The sequence below is a fragment of the Typopeltis vanoorti genome, chromosome 25 (genome assembly GCF_054136105.1).
Source record: "Typopeltis vanoorti isolate ZY-2024b chromosome 25, IOZ_Tvanoo_1.0, whole genome shotgun sequence".
Classification (NCBI taxonomy): Eukaryota; Metazoa; Arthropoda; class Arachnida; order Uropygi; family Thelyphonidae; genus Typopeltis; species Typopeltis vanoorti.
Genome location: NC_143573.1, coordinates 74,339,895 through 74,363,207, shown reverse-complemented (window position 1 = coordinate 74,363,207; position 23,313 = coordinate 74,339,895). Strand labels below are relative to the sequence as shown.

Below are 23,313 nucleotides of genomic sequence, written 5' to 3'. Positions count from 1 at the left end.
TTTGAATAATGAGTGTGGAAGAGACTATTAAGAATCCCATGGATTGCAAGAATGACCAATGAGAAGGTTTTAGAGAATTTAAAGACAGAATGCTCTTTGGAGGTGATGATCGCTAAACAGAAGTTGATGTACTCTGGTCATATTATGTGAGCTGATGAATCATTGGAGAAGACAGTTATGTTAGGGAAGATTGAGGGAATAAAAAGAAGAGGAAGACCACAAAACAGTTGGATGGACAACATAAAAGAACTTACCAACTTGAACTTACAATTATTGAAAGAAAGGACAAGAGGTCGAGTGGAATGGAGAGCCTTTGTTCACAGGATCATCAAGAGTCAAAAATGACTGGATGGCACATAACAACAACTATGAGAGCTCTACTCCAATCATTGGGAATTCAACCTTCTGACCAGGCCCTCTGAATTATGCATTGTAGCCACTGCAAAACTTTTATACCTTCATTAAACTTAAGTATCAATTTATTTGAATACATCATAGCCATCATTAGCAAAAGCATGCATGTGAATGCATAAACACGCAAAACATGATGAAGAATGCGACACAATTTGAAATATTTTAAAAAACCCCAGTCTCTTCTATAACTACATAGTGGTTGTCATCTTCATTAGCCTTTACTGTTTGTCTACTAGTTTGTATGTTTACATCTGAAGAAATCCTATGTAATTAAGATGAAATTTAATCTTAATTAAAATAATTGTTACTATCTTATTCTGATTTTCTGAATTATGAACTCTTACACACACAATCACATGCATACTTATCCGACCTTCATGATGATGATAATACAAATTAAATGGCATAAGGAAAAAATTGTCAGGTTTATGAAATGATACATAACAAAAAATACAAGATCGTTTATTTTATAATCCTTACCATGCATTCTCTGCTGATAACATTATAATGTGATGCTTTAAAGCGTGTTCGCCTAGCTGGTGATGCTTCCCTATGGAAATTATCCATATCTGAATCAGCAGCAATTGTTGCTGTTGTTGACCCTGTTGATGTTACAGCTTCAGTTGTTCTGGATACCACTGCTGCTGCTGCTGATGGTGGTGTTGCAGTTATTACCTTTTCTTGAATGTTACTTCTCCTTGGTCTTCCTCGTCGTGATGTAGCATGGGAACTTTGAAAACGTCTGCGATAAGCCCTTTTTCTACCAGTTTTTTTTAAAGCACTGTCTGGTGTTGAAGCATGGGAAGACTTGGTTGATTCTGTCACCTGCAATATAAAAATGCAAAATAATAGTGTATATACTGGGTATTAGAGTTAACTAATAATGATTTCTAAATATTTTTCATTCTTTATGTTACAGATAGTTTTCAAACCCCTTACTGTATAACTTATGATCAACTTAATTCCAAATGATTCACGAATGAAAAATAAATGAAAATGTTTGATTATATGTTTGATTATGTGATGAGTCTTCGGACTCCTTGGAGGTATCAGGAATAATAATAATAATAATAATAATAATAATATATTTTTTTATTACTCCTGTTTATTTTCCATCTAATTGTACAAATTACTTACTTTGGCATTATTTTAAAAGCTTGTCAGAGTTAAAATTAGTCAGGTGAGGAGTGAGTGAGTGCTAGAGAAATGGATTATTATGATACCTTCACTATGAAGGAATTTACTGATTTTTATTTTTATTTTTAATATACTTGTATAACTTACATACAATAGCAATGTATGTAATTTCAAGGTTTTTTGTTACTAGTACTCCTCTCCCAAAATACAAAAACTTCACAATAGCTGCTCTGCCTAACAAAGGCAATTCTGGTAAATGATCAGTAAAATACAATCAGTTTGGATAACAAGATAAATGACTGAAGACATTTATGCCAGCAGTATCACCAACCAAGACGTGTGGATGGGTTAATGGATAGCATTTCCTCTCTTACCTATAGGACATGGACTGAAATCTCACACCATAGATGTTATGTAAATATCTTTAGGTGACATGATTTTCATTGTCTAGTGTGAGACTACAATATCTGTATGTAGTGTCCCTTTTTCCATCAATTCAATACATTATTAATGAAGAAAGTACATTATTACTAAGATGATGAAAAGGGTTTTTTCCCGATTAATGGCTAAGTGCAGAAAGGCTGTTTTGCTAAAGATTATTATTATTATTATTATGTGACACTTCCAATGAGAAATTATGTACAAAACCTCATCGAGGGAGGACACCTAATCCACAGCCCAATCCACCAACCACAGCAAACTGCCACCACTACCATCACCTACACCAGTGGGGATCAACCTTTTTCACTACGTGAGCTACTTTTCTATAAAAAGTTATTCGGCGATATACTCTCTTATATAGATCACGTCCCCTCAATCTGATATCTGATTACGCACAAATAAACAACTAAAAACTTTGTGTATTTAAAAATTTATTTATCACTTTTAATTATATATATTATTTCTCTATTTTGGAAAACCAAACTTAGAAAAAACAACATATTGATTACAAACTCACAAGTTAGAGGAAATGCTGGTTGATTAAAAAAAAAAAAAAAAAGAAAAAAGTTAATGTGAAATTTGGCATTGTTTGGACCTCACAATATTTTCATAGTCAAGTTGATATAAAGAAGTGGCCAATCAAAGACAATTATCCAAATGAGCATTTGTAATTTGGTTTCTTAACTGATTTTTTATGACGGTCATATTTGAAAAAGCGGATTCTGACAAGTATGTCGATCTGAAGCATGACAGAATTTTTCGCGCAAAGTTAATATTGGGAATTTTTCATGTGCATACTTCCAAATGACTTCATTGTTTATTGATTTTAAACGTAAACTATTCTGAATGTTTATTATCTCAAGTTCTACTTCAGCTTGGTTTATATCAAACAGCCCACTAATTTTTTTTGAAATTTCTGTGATGTTCAAGTTTTCTTGAAATGGATTATTGATAAAAGATACATACATTTTAGTTTTATTAAAATCTTTAAATCTTGAATTTATTTCTTCCTCAACTAATTCTATTTCACGAATAAATTCTTTTAAATCATAGTAAAGCATTTCTTGATTTTGTTCAAAAAATTTTAATAAATATGGGAGATGTCTAAATTCGCAGTCATTTATATTTTCTTTAATAAAAGTAAGTATTGTTGGAAAGTTTTTATTGAACTTAACATGTCAATTAAATTTTTATCTCTACCTTGTAACTCTAAATTTAAATTGCTTAATTTCATACAGAAATCTACTAAAAATGATAAGTGCAACAACCATCTTTTATCACTCAATTGTGGATAAATATCTCCTTTATCATCAAGAAAATTTTTTATATTGTTAATTATAGTAGCAAGGCTTATAGTTACCTTTAATTAATATACTTTATATGCGTTGTTAATTCCATAAACTAATCACCAGTTATTGTTAATTAATACAAGAAATCTTTCTAAAAATTGACTTCTGCTGAGCCAGCGAACATTACTGTACAACAGAAGTTCCCTATCATCATCTGCCTGTAATTTAAATAACTGCCATTGCAGGACTTTTCCTCAAACATAATTTACAATTTTAAATGTAATATCCAAAACATCTTTTACTACAGAGTACTTGTTGGTGAATAATACAGTAGTGCGTTAAAAAATCTGGATATTTCTCATCGTTTTTACATAATGAAATGAAGCCTGATTTATTACCTATCATTGCAGGAGCACCATCAGTAGTAATAGACACAAGTTTAAAGAGTAGAAGTTTGTGTTGTTTCACAAATTCATCAAACGCCGAAAAAATGTCTTCTCCCCTAGTCTTTCCCAATAATAGTATAATTTTCAAAAGTTTTTCTTTACTTGAATAATTTTGAAATACCATGCGAATAAATACCATTAACTGAGCAATATCAGTGAAGTCGTTTGATCCATCAAATTGTAATGAAAATGCAACACACTGGTCAATGTCTGACATTAACCTGGCTTAGAACTCTTCCTTTCGACAATTTGAAACCTTGTCTGTGGCCTAGAAGTAGTCTCTCTCTCTAGCGACGTCTCGAACCCAGAAGCTCCTTTCTGGAAGCAGGAAACTCCTCTCTCTCAAGCAACGTGGATCAGGGCAGTCTCTCTGACGGTGACTCTGGACCAGGCAACCTCCTCTCTGACAGCAATTCTGCAACCGGGACCCCTTCTGCTTGTTTCAGTCCCTTTTTATTAGGCCTCCTCTGAGACCTCACATGAAGTTTGGCAACCCTCAAAGAATCGGTATGAGTCTTTCATCTTAAGTTTCAAGTTCGGCATGCCTTTGGTTCTCCTCTGCTTTCTTTTGATTGTAAGTTGCCGGCCATCGGAAAGTTGTTTGAACTCTTTCTGACTGACTTCGGAGATGTTTACACTTAGAGCCTGCAAGCCTTTCTCATACATACAAGTTTCAATAACAATTTTTCTAATGCTGCCATGTACAGCTTTGGCGACAAAAACATTGCCTTTATTTTTAACACTCTAACATATTCTTATTAAAGCACTATATCCAGTTAGCTTCAAAAGAGTTATTTACAAAAACATCTTACCGAGACAAAGTTTATTTTTTTACAATATTCACATGGAACATGGAACTTAACCTAAGTAAAAAATCAATGTAACGTGCTTTGGAATATTTAATATTTAAGCTACAATCAAGTTTTTACACTTGCTTATAATCGTATTCACTCGGCTCGCTGTTTGACTTCCACTGATCAAAATTCATTCATTTACCCGGACTGATAAGAAAATTACTGATTTGACAATTTTAACGAAAAATAAATAAACAATAGCAATACACTTAAAGCGAATTAAAAATAATACAAAATAATGATAAATAAAATATCATGTTTTCAGTTTTAATTAAATTTGTAAGCAAGGAGGAATACACAAGAGATTGACCAAAAATTGCTCTGCGATCGACTGGTTGAACACCCCTCACCTACACCAAAGCCATCTGCTGACCACCACCACCACTACTACTAGCATTCATTGTCTGCAAATTGTGTGTGTTCCCAAGGCTGATTTGTGAGTTATGCAGAATGAAAAACCCTGCTACCTCTGTATGAGGTCGGCTAACTCACCTTCAATTGAAAAAAATCCATATGTAAAGATTCCTCTCGCTATGATGAGAACTGAACTTAAGCCTTTTCCAATCGAAGGGTGCAATGTACCTTCATTCTTCCAATTGTGGCATGGAGATGTTAAAGATGAAAAATAATTTTCAGCTCTGAAAATTCATTATGGCTGTTGTTCAACAAAATCTAGGTGCCAAAAGATTTTTATACAAAGGAATGTACACAACCAACTTGCTTGAAATGGCGTTCTAAAAACATGTCTAACCTTCCACACCAAGATTTTTAGCCAATCACTCCTACTAATGTACTCCATATTTTAAGTGTTTCTTGAGGAGGTTATATCAAATTAACTTGCTCAGTAAGAGAAGTTAGGAAATAATTAAAATTGCATTATTAAAATTTAAAAATTTTAAGTAATTACTAACTTCTCCATAATGCATACTTTGGAGCCTTCATAGCTCAGTCAGTATAGAGGAAGCCCTTTGGTCAGAAAGACCTGGGCTCAATTCCTGTCAGTGACATGAGAAACATTTATCTGGTCTCTTTCAACTAAAAGGTGAGTTAGCCAGTATCATATGGAGGTAGATGGTTTTTCACCTGGAAACTCAGGTTTTTCGCCTCCAGAACAGGCAAACCGGCCCTGTGAACAAACATGGATTACAGTCAAGAATACGTCCTAGCCATATGACAGCCCTGAGCCCAGATAAAATTGGGGGGATTGGGAAAAGCATTGGTGAACTACCCTGTAAAAACCTCACCAGAAATACTTTGTGGGCAATGCCTACAAAGTCACCTATGGTCAGAAATTACTGAAAGGGAAAACCAGAATGCATTACTTCTCCCTAAAAGCAAAAATTAGGACACTATTCAATGAAAAATGAGGTGCAAGTTAAACTTATTGATCACTTATAATTAAATTGTAATATATATTGATCTTTAATTGACCATGATTTATAAATATCTAATACCAACAAGTTTCGCCGACGGGGCTGTCCGGCTTCTGCAGGGCTTATAACAGTAAGAGGGAAAAAAAAAAAAAAAAACTCCAAGTGGCTAGTAGAGAGAAAATGGAGTAACACTATCATATAAATTAAACATTAAAACAGAATGCGCAACATTATACGCATGGAGCGTGTTGTGTTAGTCACTGTTATGAGAGCATGTTCTGTAGTTTTGAGCGAAATTAAATTCTGGCAGACTGGGTGATCTTATTAAGGTTTTCTTATTGATCACTGTTGTTCTCATCCAAGCAGTAGTCGCCTTGCAAATTTATTTACCAAGCCAGCAAATCTATTACTTCTGAAAATGTTGGTAGTTGTCTTTCTCTAAGATCAGTCAGCACTGGCAAAGACTCACTCTGGATCTCAGAAATGTTTTCAAAGCTCCATCTTCTGAGATGTAATTTCACCTTGGGGAATTTAAGTCAATAGGGAACCAGACTCAGAAATTACAGATGACATGAATTTTTAGTGTTTGTTCTTTGGCTTAGGCCCATAAACAATGCACAGACAACACATTATTCTCCCAGAGCATAATCACGGTGAAGTAACTATTTCTGTATGTGTGTGCCAATTTTCTGCTGTTTTTGACAAACATTCTTTTTGCCTAAGTAATACTGTTAGTCTGCACTTGGCCTGCAGACACAAATTTGTCAAAAACCATCACATATTTAAGGGTTTGGTGAAGCAAAGACAGCTGAGATAATAATTACCGTATTTGCCGGTGTATAACACACACTTTTTTTCTTTGAAAATAGGTCTGAAAAACAGGGTGCGCCTTATACGCCGATACTCAGTTTTTTATTACTTTCATTTCTGGAAATTTTCTCTGTTCCGAGTTATGCTATTTCTCTCTTGCTTCCTTGAGGTGTGTGAGAGCATTCCAGTTATGTTAGTTATGTATTTAGCTATTTAGTTATTTATTTAGCTCTGGAGATGAATTTCTGGGTTTTGACGATTAAAAGATGGGTACTCTTTCCTAGTTATATTAGGTATTTGTTGAAAGTAGACCTACTTATTACTTTATATTTGAAATACTGTAAATTCATTATAATATTCAGTGATAAAGTTTTTCCCTAAAAAATGTGTACAAAACAGGGGGTGTGTCCTATACGCCGGTGCGTCTTATACACTGGCAAATATGGTACTTAATAAATAAAACAACAGCATAATCAAGTATAGAAAGAAATGTATAAAAAAACAAGTAAAAAGATGTGTAAAAGCAACTGTAAGGAAGTTCATAAAAAACATATATATATAAAACCAACCAGGTATTAAAATCTTATATACAATAACTATATTCCTTAAATAAAAAGAATATATACAATATGTACATGATCTCTATACTGTGATAAATATTGATGTTCTATAAAAATTTAAAAATGAAAGAAACATTTTATGATTCTGATCAGCCTGAGTGTATAAGTGCTCAGATGGATTATGAATATGACTAAATTATTCACTGCACTCAACAAAACAAGGACAGTCCATTAAATGTGAATAGTGGGTAATCTTAAGAAAGAAGCATGTAAGACAACTATGACCTATGCAGAGTCAACCAAAAACAACTTCATCTTTATGACAGTGTAGTCCCTGTGCAGACTAGACTGCCGCAATTTGATTTTGGGCTTGATTTGATGGAGCTTGTAGTTGGTCTCTCTCTATTTCATGATGACTGTCACTTGAATACAAGTTTCAATCTTGTGATCTGCCTGTATAGGAGAAAGACAAGTGGTGGGAGAAGCTTGGGAAGAGAATTGACCTAACTGTAGTATCTGGAACCTTGTTTTCCTTAATTCCAATGTGGCTTGGGATTCAATAGAAGCACCCACCCAAATGTAGCTAACTTAAATGAGAGAGCCCTGGAATGTTCTGCAGATCTAGACTTCTTGTATTTTAGCATGTCATCTCTAATGAACCTGCATATATAAGGCATCTTTGGTAGCATTACAATGTTTAAAAATTCAAAGTGGCTAATGGCATGTTTTATGGTGTACAACTCAGCAGTAAAGTAGTTACATTTTATTGGGATCTGAGCAGATGTTAGATTGTCTGGAAAGACAGTAAAAGGTATATATAAAAATAGAGTATTCTTTAATCAGCTTGAAGGTGCCACTGGTAGATAACAAGAGGGGTAGAATGTTTGGATAGCCTGCAAAAAGAAAAGCTGCATCGAAGTACACATATGAATGCCTGTTGTCAATACCATCTACCTTAATATCTAGAGCTTCTAAGAGTGCTTTTGTTTACAAACCAAAGGGATGCATGACAGTTTGATGAGTGCTGTACAGGTTCTCCTATCATGGACAAAAAATAGTTGCCCACATGGGATGGCCTGGAAGAGATTTTATTTTACTAGCATATATCAGAGACAGCTGTTGATGTCAAAACAACAAGGATAGTTCATTTTCCTTATTGTAGGGACTAGAATCAATGAACTTTAAAATACTGCAACTGCAATTCTTATGGCTTGATGGTAAATAGGGTCCAATATAATGTACTTTCGCTCTGGCAGATGCATAGACTTGGGATCCATAATCAAGTTTTGTTCTAATCAGTGCATGGTACAAAAAGAGTAAAGAACATCTGTCAGTCAAGAGGAGGAAGATAGGGTGTGAAGGATGTTCATTGCTTTACAGCACACTTATCTTACAACTGATATTGTGTAAGGGAGGAAACAGCTTCTTGCCAAATAAGCCCCAAGAATTTAGCTTCTGGTGTGACTGAGATTAAAGTTTGTCCTAGTAGGAATTCTGGATCAGGATGAAGTTCATGTCTGCAACAGAAACGCACATGAACTGTCTTCTACTGTGAAAATCTGAACCCACTTGCAAGTATCCATTTTGAAAGACAGAGGAATTGTTCAATTATTGAGTTTATCCTTAATAGCAAAAAACCTAACATTGAACCTTGTGGGACTCCCTCCTCTTGAGCATATGGTCAGGAGAGAGTGGTTCCTATTTGGATTTGGAAGATTCAGTTGAATAAAAACAGGGAGATCCCCACTGAGACCAAAATTGTGTAGGTCTTTCAATATTCCAAATCTCCAAGAAGTGTCGTATGTTTTTTCCATATCAAAGAAAATCAATTAAAATTAAAATTAAGTGCTTGTATTTTAGCATGTCATCTCAAATGGATACTTCCAGCCAGACTGATCTGGCCTGGCTTCCAAGCAGCTGATTGTTGCAATAATAATAGACTTTTGCTAGATATCTGGAAACACATTCACATTCTCACAGAATATTCTGTTGAACAGGTATAATAGTTGATTATTTCAAAATGAGCATTATCTGGTCCAACAACAGTTGGGCAGCATTTAAGCAAAACAGTTTCTTGTTTTATTAATGGCCTGTTGTAATCTTCCACATCACTAGAAGAGAATAGAATAATCTCTTTACATTTCTGAGCAAGGAATTCAAGGGATAAAAAGATATTGCTGATGTTTTGGTAAAAATCTCACCAAAAGTGTCAGCAATTGCACATCCATTATGTGTAAGGATTGAAAGTGGGTGGGTAACATATCTGCCCTTCATTTTTCTAGAATTTATCCCAGACTTCTTTGCTATTGGCTGCTCTTGTTATAGAAGATGTGTATTGAATCCAGGATTCCTTTTGGTTCTGAAGACGATTGTGTCCTAGTCAGACACATTTGAAAGAATAAAATGTTTGTTGTTGTAGAATATATGCAAAAGATACATTAAGCTTTCTTCTAAGCTTCCTTGGTTGCTGTGCAATCAGCATTCCACCAAAGTTTGGGAAAAAGTGGAAACCAACTATATCTTTTAGGAATTGCAGATATGGCAACTTGTGTAATACTCTGTCACATGATTTACTGCATCACACAATTGAATTCTTATAAGGAAGAGAAGGTGAACCAGTCAGCTCGCTTGATTTTCCATCATGATATCTAATGTAATACACTTCCCAAAAAAAAGTTGTCATAAGTTTTTCATTTGGATAGAGGGATGGTAAATGGACAGATAACTCAATGGCAAGGAATTGCTATATAATCAGTAGTGAGCTCATTGATTTTCCTCTTTGATATGTTGTTATAAAGAGATATCAAGCATATCATGCCATTCAAGGATGTTTGCAGCTGTGAGAAATGGGATAAACACACAGGTCAAAGTCCCCATTGAAATTTCTTTACAGTTGCCTTCTCAATGTAAGATGGCAGATGTTGCTACTTTTGTGGTAGATAGCCTCTTTGCCTCCTGATGGAGATGCTTTGCTCAGTCTTAATTTTTTTGTATCTCATTTTCATCCTTCCACTTTTCACATGGTTGGGAGTAGGCTAGTTGATTTCTCTCACAATTGGTGCATTTCAGTGTTTAACACTTGAAACATTTGTTCTCATGGTTTATACCCACAATGGGCACAGCCATGACAGACAGTCTGAGAATGATCAAACTGCTGACATTTAATGGAGTGCAAAGGGTTCAGGAAATTATGTTATAACTGGCTAACCTAACTGGGCAGTTAAAACCTGCATTCAAAGATGTTCAAAATGGTGCATAGGATGGTGTTCCTGGTGTGAACTAGGTGCCCATCCTGATGTTTGAGGATTCTCCTTATGGCTGTTACTCGTATGTTGTGTTGCTACTTCAATAACAATGTCTTGAGTAGAATTTCTTTGATTTTGGAGATGTAGTCGACCATTCCAGATGAAGAGGGGTAACTTTTTTCCAAGTGGACATTCCCCTGTTGACGATTAATACTAATCATGATTGTTGTGGTCTCTGATGTTTTTAATTTCTTTTTATCGTTTCTGTTGATGTTTCAATGGTTTCTAAACTTTGTTGGGATTTGTTAAGGACCCTGATAAACAAGAGGATTAAAATATATTCATTCTTAGGAAGTTGGTTTCTTGCCTGAGTTCCCTGGATGCCATACTTGCACACCACAGCAGGATGTGGGTCCTGTCCCATGCAGAAGTAGATTCACTGCAACATAATTGGCCCTTGCAGGCAAACTCAACAGCTAAGTGATCCTGGCTGGTTAACCAGCTAAGATCGCCCATCTTACTGAAAAAGAGACCAAAGTAGTATGAGACTACCTGATCACCTTTCTGGATGTCCCACAGGTCACACCACATGGCAAATACAGTGGCATGGCATTGGACGCCAGTGACTGTGGTCTGGAAAATAAGATCATAACAAAAAAAAAAAAAAAAAAGACTCAGGAGAAATAGAGCAAAGAATAAATTTAAGGACTGACTGGTCCCACCTAGCTTTTTCTGAACATGGTAATGAAGATTCAGACTGAAAGGGCTGTCCTTTGGTTTTAGAATTATACATGTAAATATATCTTTCATTACTTGATATCTTGGGGAAAAAAAATAGTCTGTCATTTCTCAGATGACGGCACACCTATCTTCACAAACTGATTCCTGATATTTTTTAACATTTTAGTTTGCTTACTCAGAGACAGATAGTTCAAAAGTTTTGATTATAAAACAAAGATTAAATACTTTCTTCTTTTATTAATTAAAAAAAATGAAAAAGTATGTAAATGAACAATTAAACTATGTGTTCATGAAAGCACACTATAGTGATGACATATAACAGACTACCTCATAATTCTCTTACAAATATTCTTGGAAACATCTAGATAGCATTCTGCATACTTCAATTTCATTTCTTGGTATGTTTTATTAAGTGCAACCCAAAATCTCAAGGGTCAGATTCCTGACAGCCTAAAGCTCCAATATGTTGACTACATTTAAAAAAACAAAGTCAGAATCCATATCTTAGAAAGTGTTTTAGATATACACATGGAACATGCACATTGCAGTTATGCAAACAGTATATGATACTGTTAACAATTTATGTCATATTAATGAATGAACAACATTTATATATATATCAGGGGCAAATATTCAGGGTGTGCAGTGCTCATCCACCAAATAGCAATATCACCAATATTATCATTTTGCATTATTCCAGTTAAAGACTGCCCTAATTGTTTCCAGACTTCACGTGATATCTAAAAGTAAACACAACATACCAATGCTTCATGAAGAGGACACTTTTTGATGCGTAAATATTTCACATTCGAGTTAATAGCTTGGATGTGCATTCAAAATACATACACATTTGAGCCCTTTGAAAAGACGTACAGATGATGCAGCAGATCAAATTCTTAGTGTTCTAGAAGTTTTAAACCACTCAGAAGGTGAGGCATGGTGAGCTCTGAGACAATAGCATCTAGAGGCTGTAACTGGTTATTGTGTCAACCAATCCAAATGAACGTTTTCATTTGTCATGAGTTGCTGTTTTTGCATCCATGAAGTGTGAACTGATGTAATTTTTATATATAATATAGACAAGTTTTTAATATAATTTTATAAAATTTAAAATATTTACAATTGGGAAACAGTATTGTAGTCGAAGAAGGGAAGCCTCATCCTCCTCTTCCATATTTTACACCTCTGAGTAATTCAAATATACCAACCAAATAAAGCATTCTCCTTCATTATTGTTTTCTAATATACAGTATCTTAAACCAAACACATTGTCCCCTACTCTGAGTAAATTTGATTACTATTAATTGATAAGTTAAAGCAATGTTTCTCAAAGTGTGGTATGCTTACCCCCAGGGATACATCAAAGGTCTTCAGGGTTATGTAGCAATTTTTGGCTATGCATCATTAATGCATGGAATCATTATTAAGAAAAAAATAATTATTTTAAAAGCATATATTTCTCAATAAATTATATATTATGTATCAATTCTCCTACTCAAACTGTGATAACTGCTTCATTTGAATAGTTTGCAAATTCGCCAAGTGATCACTTGTGAATCTTCGCTGGGCTTCGTATATGAACGCAGATTGCAAGCTTGCAAAAATGAAAAGAGCGTATGATAGTGAGTGACAAAAAAGTAATTATACGAATCATTAGTAGATGTAATTAAGACAGTTAAGTAGATATAAATCAATGTGTTTCATTATTTGATCATATTACAAATTTGTTGTTAAAATAACGATTAAAAGGTTTGTACAACTTTTACAGTGACATAACTGCTTTAATAATGTATGGAAGTTATAATACCTATAATAAATATTTTATTTTTTTTAGCTTTCAAATTCTTAAGTATAGATCAGTGGTTAAAGACCTGATTTATAAAACGCACAAAATAGAGGAATATAGCAGATACAAGTAGCTGTAAGCAACAAGAAAATGTATCTGGGTCAAATGAAATTGATAAGGGTGTGTCGCCTAACATCTTTAAATAACCAACTAGGAAGAAGATGAAAAAACTTCATAAGTATGATATGAATTACTTGAAATATGAATAAAAAACGAAGGCCTGAAATCATTTAATTAAAATCGGCATTTTGAATTGAAATGTAATGAATACAAGGACAAACCTGTAGACTTTTTCAAAATAAACTAAAAAATTTAAAAGAATGATGTCGATCGTGTCAAGAGGTGAAAATATGAAAGCTTTAGAAGGTTCATATGTTGCTATTAATAGCAAAACATGGTGCAGTGGAAACAATTGGTGAAACTTGGATCAAGCCTGCAGCAAAAATAATAGCACAAATTATGATCAGGATAATGCAAGAAAAGGTCTTTTGATCGGATTTGCCTTTCATATAGTAGTACTATTTCATCGAAGAATCACTGAAAAGGATGAAAATATAAAACAAATATTGTTATCCAATATACATAGGAGTCGTTATTATGTGTTGCAGGTCAATGATTCCATCGACATTACAAATCTTCTAGTGTTCATTAGGTATGAAAAAAATCAAAGACTCCATGATGACCTTTTATTTTGCCAACCTTTGCAAAGGGTTGGCAAACAAAAGAACATACAACAGAAGAAATATTCAACAATATAAATACATTTATGTATTGAAACAAGCTTCATTGGAAACGTGTTGGAATAAGCACGTACAAAGCAAAATCCATGGTCTGATCTAAAAAACGGCTTGTTTCAAGATGTTGCACCAGATGCAAAGTCAACACACTGCTACATACACAGGAAGGCTTTGCCTACACATATCTGATGTCTACAGACAAGAAAAATTCTGGATGAAGCTGTAAAAAATCATACATTATATTAAAGACTGTCTTCTAAGTGCCAGACTTTTCTCTCAACTTTGCAAAAAAATGGGAAGTAATAATACATTTGCATTATGGAATACATTGGCAAGTGATATGAAGTCATTAACCTCCATATACAAGTAGCTCGGACGTGAATATATTTCACGTGCAAAACTTTGTTTTATAAAATTTCTTGGTATCTTTAACGTATAATATGCCAAAAGTAAAAAACTTTCTACATCTATATATATATATATATCATCATCATCATCAGATTCCTGACATATACCCTCAAGGGATGATATGAGTACTACATGAAAAACTTCCTATTAACAATTTTCCTCCAAATCAATCTTGTTATCTGTCAAGACTCCAACATTATCAAATCTTATATTTCTATTTTTACTGTATCAATCCACCTATATCTTGGTCTTCCTCTGGGTCTTTTCCTGCCAACCTAGCAGAGAATACTTGTTTTGCTAATCTTTCCTCTCCCATTCGGTTTAAGTGATCATACCATCAGAGATTAGCTCTGCTAACACATTCCCGGATACTAACAATGTCAAGTTCTTTTCTAATATCCTCGTTTTAATATGATATTGTTATGAATGCGATATGTTCACGCCCTTAATCTTTCTCAGGCCACTCATGCCTTCGGTTCTCTAGTATTGGAATAATTTATTTCTAATCCAGCTCTCAGATCCATAAGTTAAAATGGGTTTGAACACTGTCTTGTATATAGCTAATTTAGTGTTTGACTAATTTCTCTCTTATTCTATATAAATTTATTCAGTTGAGTTCCTACCATACCAGCTTTGTTCATTCTGTTGTCTATTTCCATATTTAATTTACCATCTTCATTAAAAACCATGCCAAGCAGATGAAATACTTTACTTTTTTTATAGGTTCTCCATTCACACTTCTTCTTCTTTCACTCTGCCTTATCCCATGTTAAACAGGGTCGGCGCACGAATCTTTAACCTTCCTCTTCCAAGTTCTCCGGTCCAGGGCATCCTTCGGACTCCATCCTTTCTCCCTAAGATCCTCTGTCATCTTATCCCTCCACCTGAGCTTGGGCCTGCCTCTTTTCCTCCTTCCCTCCAACTCCATATACTCCACTCGTTTACCAACATACTCCTCATCCTTCCTCTCAACATGTCCAAACCACCTCAGCCTACTTTCTAGTATCTTCTTGCCAATTGGTCCCACCTTAACCGTCCCTCTGATGTAGTCATTCCTTATCCTGTCCTCCTTTGTCACACCACTCATCCATCTCAACATCCGCATCTCCGCTACCTCCATCTTCCTCTCCTGTGCCTTGGTTATAGGCCACGTCTCCACACCATGGAGCATTGCCGGCCTCACCACCATCTTATAGAGCTTTCCTTTCCTCTTACAACTCACTCTCTTGTCACACAGGACCCCACTCATCTTCCTCCAATTCATTCAACCGCATGTTATTCGGTGCTGTATTTCCTCATCCAGGTCACCATTCCTCTCGACAACCGACCCAAGGTACTTGAATTTCTTCCCTGAAATTAGCCTTTCACCCTGAAGTCGTATGACGATATCCTCGTCGCTCCCCGTTGACATTAATGCCTTTCTCCACTCTTCCAGGGTATTTTCAAGCTTCTTTTGGGATGATTCACATAGAACAATGTCATCGGCAAACAGCATGCTCCATGGTGCCTCCTTCTTGACATCCTCCACTAGTACATCCATGACCAGGTCAAAGAGGTAGGGGCTCAGAGCTGACCCTTGGTGTAGCCCTACGACAACAGAGAACTCTTCTGTCATGCCGACACTAGACCTGACCTGAGTTTCTGTTCCCTCATACATCTCCTTCACCAACCTCACGTACTTCTCCGACACCCCCATCTTCCTCATACACCTCCATACCTCCTGCCTGGCCACTCTTTCATATGCCTTTTCCAGATCTATAAACACCATGTGCAGATCCACTTGCATCTCTCTATATTTCTCCATCAATCGCCATTCACACTGCAGTTGATATTTTCAATACTTCTGCCTATTTTCATTGTCTTTGTCTTGTTATTGCTGACCTTCATATCATGTCTATTACAACAGTTATTCAATTTAGTAATGAATCTTGCAGACTTGTAGCAGATATCATTTAGAAATATAACATGATCTGCAAAGAGCTGAGATCAATATCTTCAATTTTGATATCAGGTTTAATACTGCTTTCATTCATAATGTGATCCATGTAGATAATGAATAACAAAGGGGATAATGTATATCCTTGTCTGACACCAGATTTAACACTAAACCATCTTCCTGTGTTTCTTTCAATTCTAACTGCTAACTTACAACTCAAATAAAGACTTAAGTATTGCTTGATGTAATGCTGCATTGACACATACAACTGTAGCGTTTTGAATAGCTTATCTCTTGGCACCTTGTCATATGCTTTTTCCAGATCTGCAAAATTGAAATACAGATCTTTGTTATATTACCATGATTTCTCAACTATTTGTCGTAAAGTGAAAATCTGATCCTTAGCCTCTATTTGGCCTGAATCCAGCTTGTTCTCCACCAAGTTTCCCCCTTCCAAAATCCTTCTCAATCGTTTCTCAAGTATATTTGCATAAATCTTACCAGGAACACAGTAGGGAATTATCTCTGTAATTCCCACATTCAGTTCTATTTCCCTATTTATATTTGGGTAGTATGAGAGCTCTACTCCAATCATTTGGAATTCATCCCTCTGTCCAGGCCTTCTGAACTATGCAGTGCAGCCACTGCAAGACTTTTATACCTCCATACTTCAGTATTTCTGTTTGAATATCATCTACACCTGCTGCCTTTCCACATTTCAAGATTTTGATAGCTTTTTTCTACTTCAATGGATATGTATTCCTGACTGCATGACTATTGAGTGTTTTTTACTACTGTGCTGTCACTGATTGTTTCGTTTAGCAATTTTTTGACGTAATTACTTCATTCATCAAGGATATCTTTTTCACCAGTTTTCATGTCAGCTTTATCATCTCTAATTCCTTTTACAGCACTCTTTTCTCCATTTCTGAGCTTTTTCAAGAGCCTCCAGAATATTTTGGTACATATATATATGTCCACATGGTTAGCCGAATGGCTATTGCTTCGCAACCATATGCCCTGGGAAAGGAGTGTCCTGATTTCAATTCCCATCGCAATTCAACTCCCCAGTTTATCTGGGGTTTTTCCTCCTGCAAACAGGCAAACCGGCCCCATGAAAACATGCCTCTACGGACATAGAATACCACTGAGAATAAGGAGTAACCAATCGATTCTGTAGGATTTCAGTTATGAATGCCTACAAGGTAAAAAGTGTAGGTCTACTCATGAGCGTAAATTAGGATATATATATATATATATATATATATATATATATATATATATGCATGAAATAAAATATTTATAAAGGCATACTGTGAAGGTATCTATCTCAGATCTATTTTTATGATTGTTCACAACTGTCATTATTCTCAATTCTCTCTCTTTGCCTTGTGTTTTGTACAGGATTCACCATAATTTATGCATTCAGTCTGGTTATCAACTTTCTGCATTTCCTTGATGATCCTATACACCTCAGTGCATACTTATCGAACTATACACTCCTGGCTTCTGTGCCAAGCCAAATTCTATGGGTGAGTGGAATTCTCAGTTGAATGAAATCGTATACGGACCATAATGGTGGAGAATCATCATCATGCATATCAAGGATTTAGGCCTAGCATGGCCTGTTCCAGCTTAGAAGTCATCGTTGAATTTTAAGAGGACGTCCTGGTTTTCTTTTTCCTAATGGTTTGTACTTTAAGGCTTGTTTTCGTAATCTTTCTATTTTCATTCTTTGAACGTGTTCCATCCATTTATGTTTATATTTTTTAATTTTTTCTATTACTGGTTCTTGGTTTAATTCTTTCATAATATCTTCGTTTCTTTTGTGATCAAATAGTATACTTTGCAGTTTTTCTCATAAACTTCATTTCTGCTGTGATTAATCTTTGTTTGTCTTTTTGTTTTATTGTCCAGATTTCGCTTCCATACATTAAGACTGGTAGGGCAAATGTATTGTATACTTTTAGTCTGGTTTGTTTTTGAACTAGGTTTGGTTTAAATATAGAGTTAATTACACCCGTTATTTTTAAATATTTTGCAATTTTTAAGTTTATATCTTTTTTCAATTTCATATGTGATCATACATCCTAGGTAGTTAAATGAATTCACCTGTTCTAAGATCTTGTTATCTATTACTATTTTAGTTCTTGCTGGATCTAACACACTTAAACAACCAACACCCGAGGATCAAGTTCATCCTGGAAAAGGAGAAAAACAACAGCCTCCCATTCTTAGACACACTAGTCACCTGCCAGCCTGATGAAACCTTGGTTTTCTCAGATTATAATAAACCCACCCACACATGCAGATACATTCACCAACAATCCCCCCCCCCACAACAACATGGAATTATTAAGACACTATACAACATGGCTAAACTTATCTGTTCAAATGACAATGCCCTAACCACAGAACTAAACCACACCCTCAACACTTTCTCAGCCAATGGATACTGAAACCAGTAAATGACAACTCCCCCCTCCCCCCGCTTTACTACAAGGATTACTCTAAATCCATCACCATTCCCTACATCCTAGGCACCTCAGAAAAAATTACCAAAATCCTAAAAAAACATGACTTGATCTCATGTTATAGACCACATAGAAAATTGGCATCCCTTATCTGCTCCACTAAAGACCAACCACTTCCCCTAGATCTACCTGGTGTATGCCAGGTCCCTTGCAGCTGTAAGCTGTCCTACTTTGGCCAAATAGGCAGGACAGCGAATATCAGAACACAAGGACTACATCCGTTTTCACTAGTACAGCCACTCTGGTCTTGCAGATCATGCTCTGGATATACACTACAGAATATGGTGGAAGAAAGCCACGGTAATACACTGTAGTAAATTCAAATTTGAAAGGCTATTCATGGAATCAGCCTCAGCCTTAAGAAACATGCCAAACCTTAACAAATTTGGTTGCATGAGACTGTCCCAAATTTGGGAGACTTACATCAGAAGATCTTCAGCCCAATGGCCAAGAATGTCTACATAGCCCACTAGGGGGCACCATCAGGACTTTTAGGAGAAACAACAGCTTTCTGCTTCGTCCTCATTCTATAATTTCATCTATAATTCCAATATATTGGAATTATAGATTAAAGTTTAATTTATATCCTTTGTATGTTGTAAATTCCTTAAGTTATTTAATAAGCACAGAGAAATCTAAAAATCAGAAAAATAATCAGTAATGGCAGAAAAACAAGTAAAGTAAACAAAATGCAAAACGCTAGTTATGGAATAATAAATGTTAAGTTTGAATCACTGCTATTTTAAAAACAAGGGGTGCAATTTAGAGAAATGGGTTTAAAAGTAGTACACAAGTGGAAAAAGGTTGGGAACCTTTTTCTAATGCTTTGTATATTACTGAGGGTAAGAGAATATGAGTGTTTTTTCTTTTTGTTGCTGTGAGAGAAAAGGAGAGACTGTTCTGGCAGCACTGAATTATTGAACAGACTGTCTTCCTCATCCCACTGAAGAATAATACATGGATCGGTGTTTAAGGCACTAAACAGATGATCTTGATGCTTGGGATATTTGTGCACTGCATAGTTTATCAAATGACTAGGATAAATGGAAAGTACTATAGTCTGCAAAGTTGCAGATAGAATTCGTGGCAACAGAGGGTCATTTGTGTACATGAGAAAGAGGATAAATGATAGGATGGAGCCCTGAGGCACACCTGCATTCGTAATGAAGCTCGAAGAGAGGAAGCTAGCAATCCAATTATAGAGGATGGCTTTTTTTTTTTTTTTTTTTTTTTTTTTTTTGAAGCAAGCATGAATGCAAGACACAATCAGAAACTCTGGAAATGTCAACAGTAACAACACAATTTTTGCTGAACCTTGCATTTGGTATAGGCAAAGTATACTAGAGTTCTTGATGCAAGCCAGTTGCAATAAGCTGAATTTTTTTCTTCAACTGCTCTGATGTACTATCTAGGTCTATCAAGGTTAGAAAATGGATGAGGAAGCAGAGTTGAAACAATGAGGATTTCAAGACTTCATGCAAGTGAGGATAATTTCTGTGACTCATTCAGAGCAGGTGTTAAGGTAGGATCTGCCTATTGCTTTGGCTCATCGAAGGAAAAGAGTAGAAATTCCTGAGGTCATTTCACCTTGCACCTTTGTGCTAGAGGATGCAAGGTTGGGAGTGGTAAAATTCTGTGAGAAATGAAACTTGTACAAGTTTGTGGTCCAAGTTGCAAAGAAGGAAGTAACCTCTATGGAGTCTTTGGAGGATGAACTGGTTAAAAGAAATCCCAAGTAATGCATGAGTCAAGAGGATTTTCAGGAATTTGTGTAGGTAGATGAATACTTTGCGATATGTCATTACTTATGACAAAGATTTCTGCCTCTCATTCAACTTGATCAGTGGTGTTGGAAAAGATTCAGTAGAAATTATGGATGTTGAGGTTATCTCGGAAGACGACCCAACCATTTAGATGACCTGATTGCAGATGGCAGAGTTTCATGAAGAGGAATGTGATAAGGTCTGAGTAGTTATCAGAGTTTGGAAAACAGGAAATGCAGCAATTAATATTAGTAGATGGGGCAAGGAAATTCTAAGCCAGAAGAGGTTGAAAGCAGGGGTTTCTAAATTAGCCTCTCTGGCATGAAATGTTTGATCTTCCAAAGGCACAGGTGCCAACACCCTTGTGGCAAAAGGAATCATGTGCAATTTGGACACTGGAGGTGGACAGTAGTGTATGTAGCTTCTATTCGGGTTTCTGTCAAGGGTAGGAGGTCTGGATGACAAATGTCATTTAGGGTGGTGTTAATGCCATGGATGTGTAGGACTGATATAAAATATTGGAGAATAATTGTTTAAAAAAAATTAAGTAGAACATATATAAAACACAAAGTCAAATATAACAATCATTACCCTCGGTGTCCAGGCTGGATCTGAATCAGAATCATCCACTTGATCACCATCAGAACTAAAAGAAAGATCTGGATCCTCTCTTCTTAAAAAGTCTGCTTTTTTTTATTGATAAAGAGACATAAATACATAAAAGCAAATATGTTTTCCATTAAAAAAAAAAAATCTAAATATTTGTATAAATAATAAGTTATTTTACACACATAGCATAATATAACTACAGAACCACAGTATCAAGTTAAAATATTTAATAGTAAGCAAATATTAAATAAGTGAGCTCAAGAACAAAGCAAATAAGTCTATTATCAATAAATTATTTAACCTTATTTCTTGATTTGAAACTGCATCTGAATTTGAATGCAAGTGATAGGCTGATATCAAAATGTTTAAGTGTAATTTGCCAAAGTTTTATCCTGGCAAAAGTTAAGGATTACCTTAAATTTTACTGCCCAAAGTATATACTACACAGATCAAAAATAATTTGCAGCTTACAATCAGCCACTAAGCCCGAAAAAGTTCAAAAGCTAATGCTGACGAAGAAATTCTTCAGGACTTCTTTGCCACATCTTTTTTTTTTTTTGCTCCATTTTATACTTAAAAAAAAAATCAATATAGTACATTCGTGTTCAATTTTCTTTACAACTATAAATTTTCAGGCAAAATGTCAATATCCAATAAATCACATAACAAATGCTCATAATCGCTCTTCATTAATTACTTAAATGAAAGGTGATGGTTTATAATATTTTTAATCCCAATTACATGTTTAATAAATAATTCATAATCTTTTTTATTGAAAATATCTTTTAATAAATTCATTTCATGGAAAGATATTTTATTAATAATGATAATTTGCCTGAAAAATATTTTGGAGAAAGGAGTCGTTATTTAATATTATAAACATCAACAGCTAAGAGATGAGTGAAAGAATAATAACTAATGAAAGAGAAAACTTTAATTTCTAACCAAATAAAAAAAAATAAATAATTTCTACATGAGATATGTCCATTGGTACACTTCATATGTTATTTCTTAATTTATTATGATAATATAGTATATCATCATCAACTCAAAAAACACATATTCCAACTTTCAGAGAGGTGATGTCATTGTGTTACTGAATGTATGACATGGTAGTCAAATATTTTATCTTTCGATATATATTTGATTTTGAAACTATACAAGTTTTATCTTCACAGAATTTGGTGTAAACATTTTTTTCTCTAATAATTCAAGTGACTGATAATCCAGGCTATGGATGGCCAAAATAATAGGTCTCCAGTAAATAAGGTTTCAGCTAATAATTAATGATGCAAGTTTATTTAATTAATGTGCAGGTAGTTTTGATTTATTTATTTTTAATTTTATTTGTCCTGCACCAGAGATCAAGACTGGGTTGACTAAAGTAGCAATGATGCAGCATATAAAATGAACTCCAAACATAGCTTGCGACTCTTTTACAGAGGTAACCCTCATATAACAGAGTATTTAGGTTCTCATAAAACCTCATGTCGTGCAAACTGTTATATGGGACTAATAACCAGCACAAAAAAAAGGGATTACAATCCAAAATCTAACAAAAAATACACAATTTTTATAATAATCAGAAACTTAAAATTTTTTATTTTTATCATCTTCATGTTTTTTACGGATTTAAGCCTAGAATGGATTGTTCTGGAATCAGAAGCCATTGCTGTGTCTCATTAGAGTGGTCCTGGTTTTCTTTTTCTTAATGATTTGTAATTTAAGACTTGTTTTGGTAATCTTTCTGTTTTCATTCTTTCAACGTGTTTCATCCATTTATGCATGAAATTTTCCTATTACTGATTCCTGGTTTAATTCTTTCATAATTTCTTTTGTGATCGAACAGAGTATACTTTTGCAGTTTTTCCCATGAACTTCATTTCTGCTGTTATTAATCTTTGTCTTTTTGTTTTATTGTCCAGATTTCACTTCCATACAATAGGAATGGTAGGGCTAACATATTGTATACTTTTAGTCTAGTTTGTTTTTGAACAAGGTTAGGTTTAAATATAGAGTTCATTACACCTGTTATTTTTAAATATTTTGCAATTTTTAGTTTTATATCTTTTTCATATGTAATGATATATCCTATGTAGTTAAATGAATTCACCTGTTTTAAAATCTTGTTATCTATTACTATTTTAGTTCTTACTGGACCTTGTCCTTT

At 34.7% G+C, this 23,313-nt stretch overlaps 1 protein-coding gene across 1 annotated transcript in view; it reads right to left on the bottom strand.

Moving 5' to 3' along the window:
* Positions 1–23,313, bottom strand: part of LOC150092853 (uncharacterized) — a 219,925-nt gene that overhangs the window by 157,742 nt on the left and 38,870 nt on the right. Inside the window, exons 2-3 of the mRNA XM_090414300.1 lie at positions 21,126–21,217; positions 895–1,239 (exon numbers count right to left, since the gene is read on the bottom strand). Of these exons, the coding sequence (XP_090270426.1) occupies positions 895–1,239; positions 21,126–21,217 (437 nt within the window). The remainder of the gene's footprint in view (positions 1–894; positions 1,240–21,125; positions 21,218–23,313) is intronic.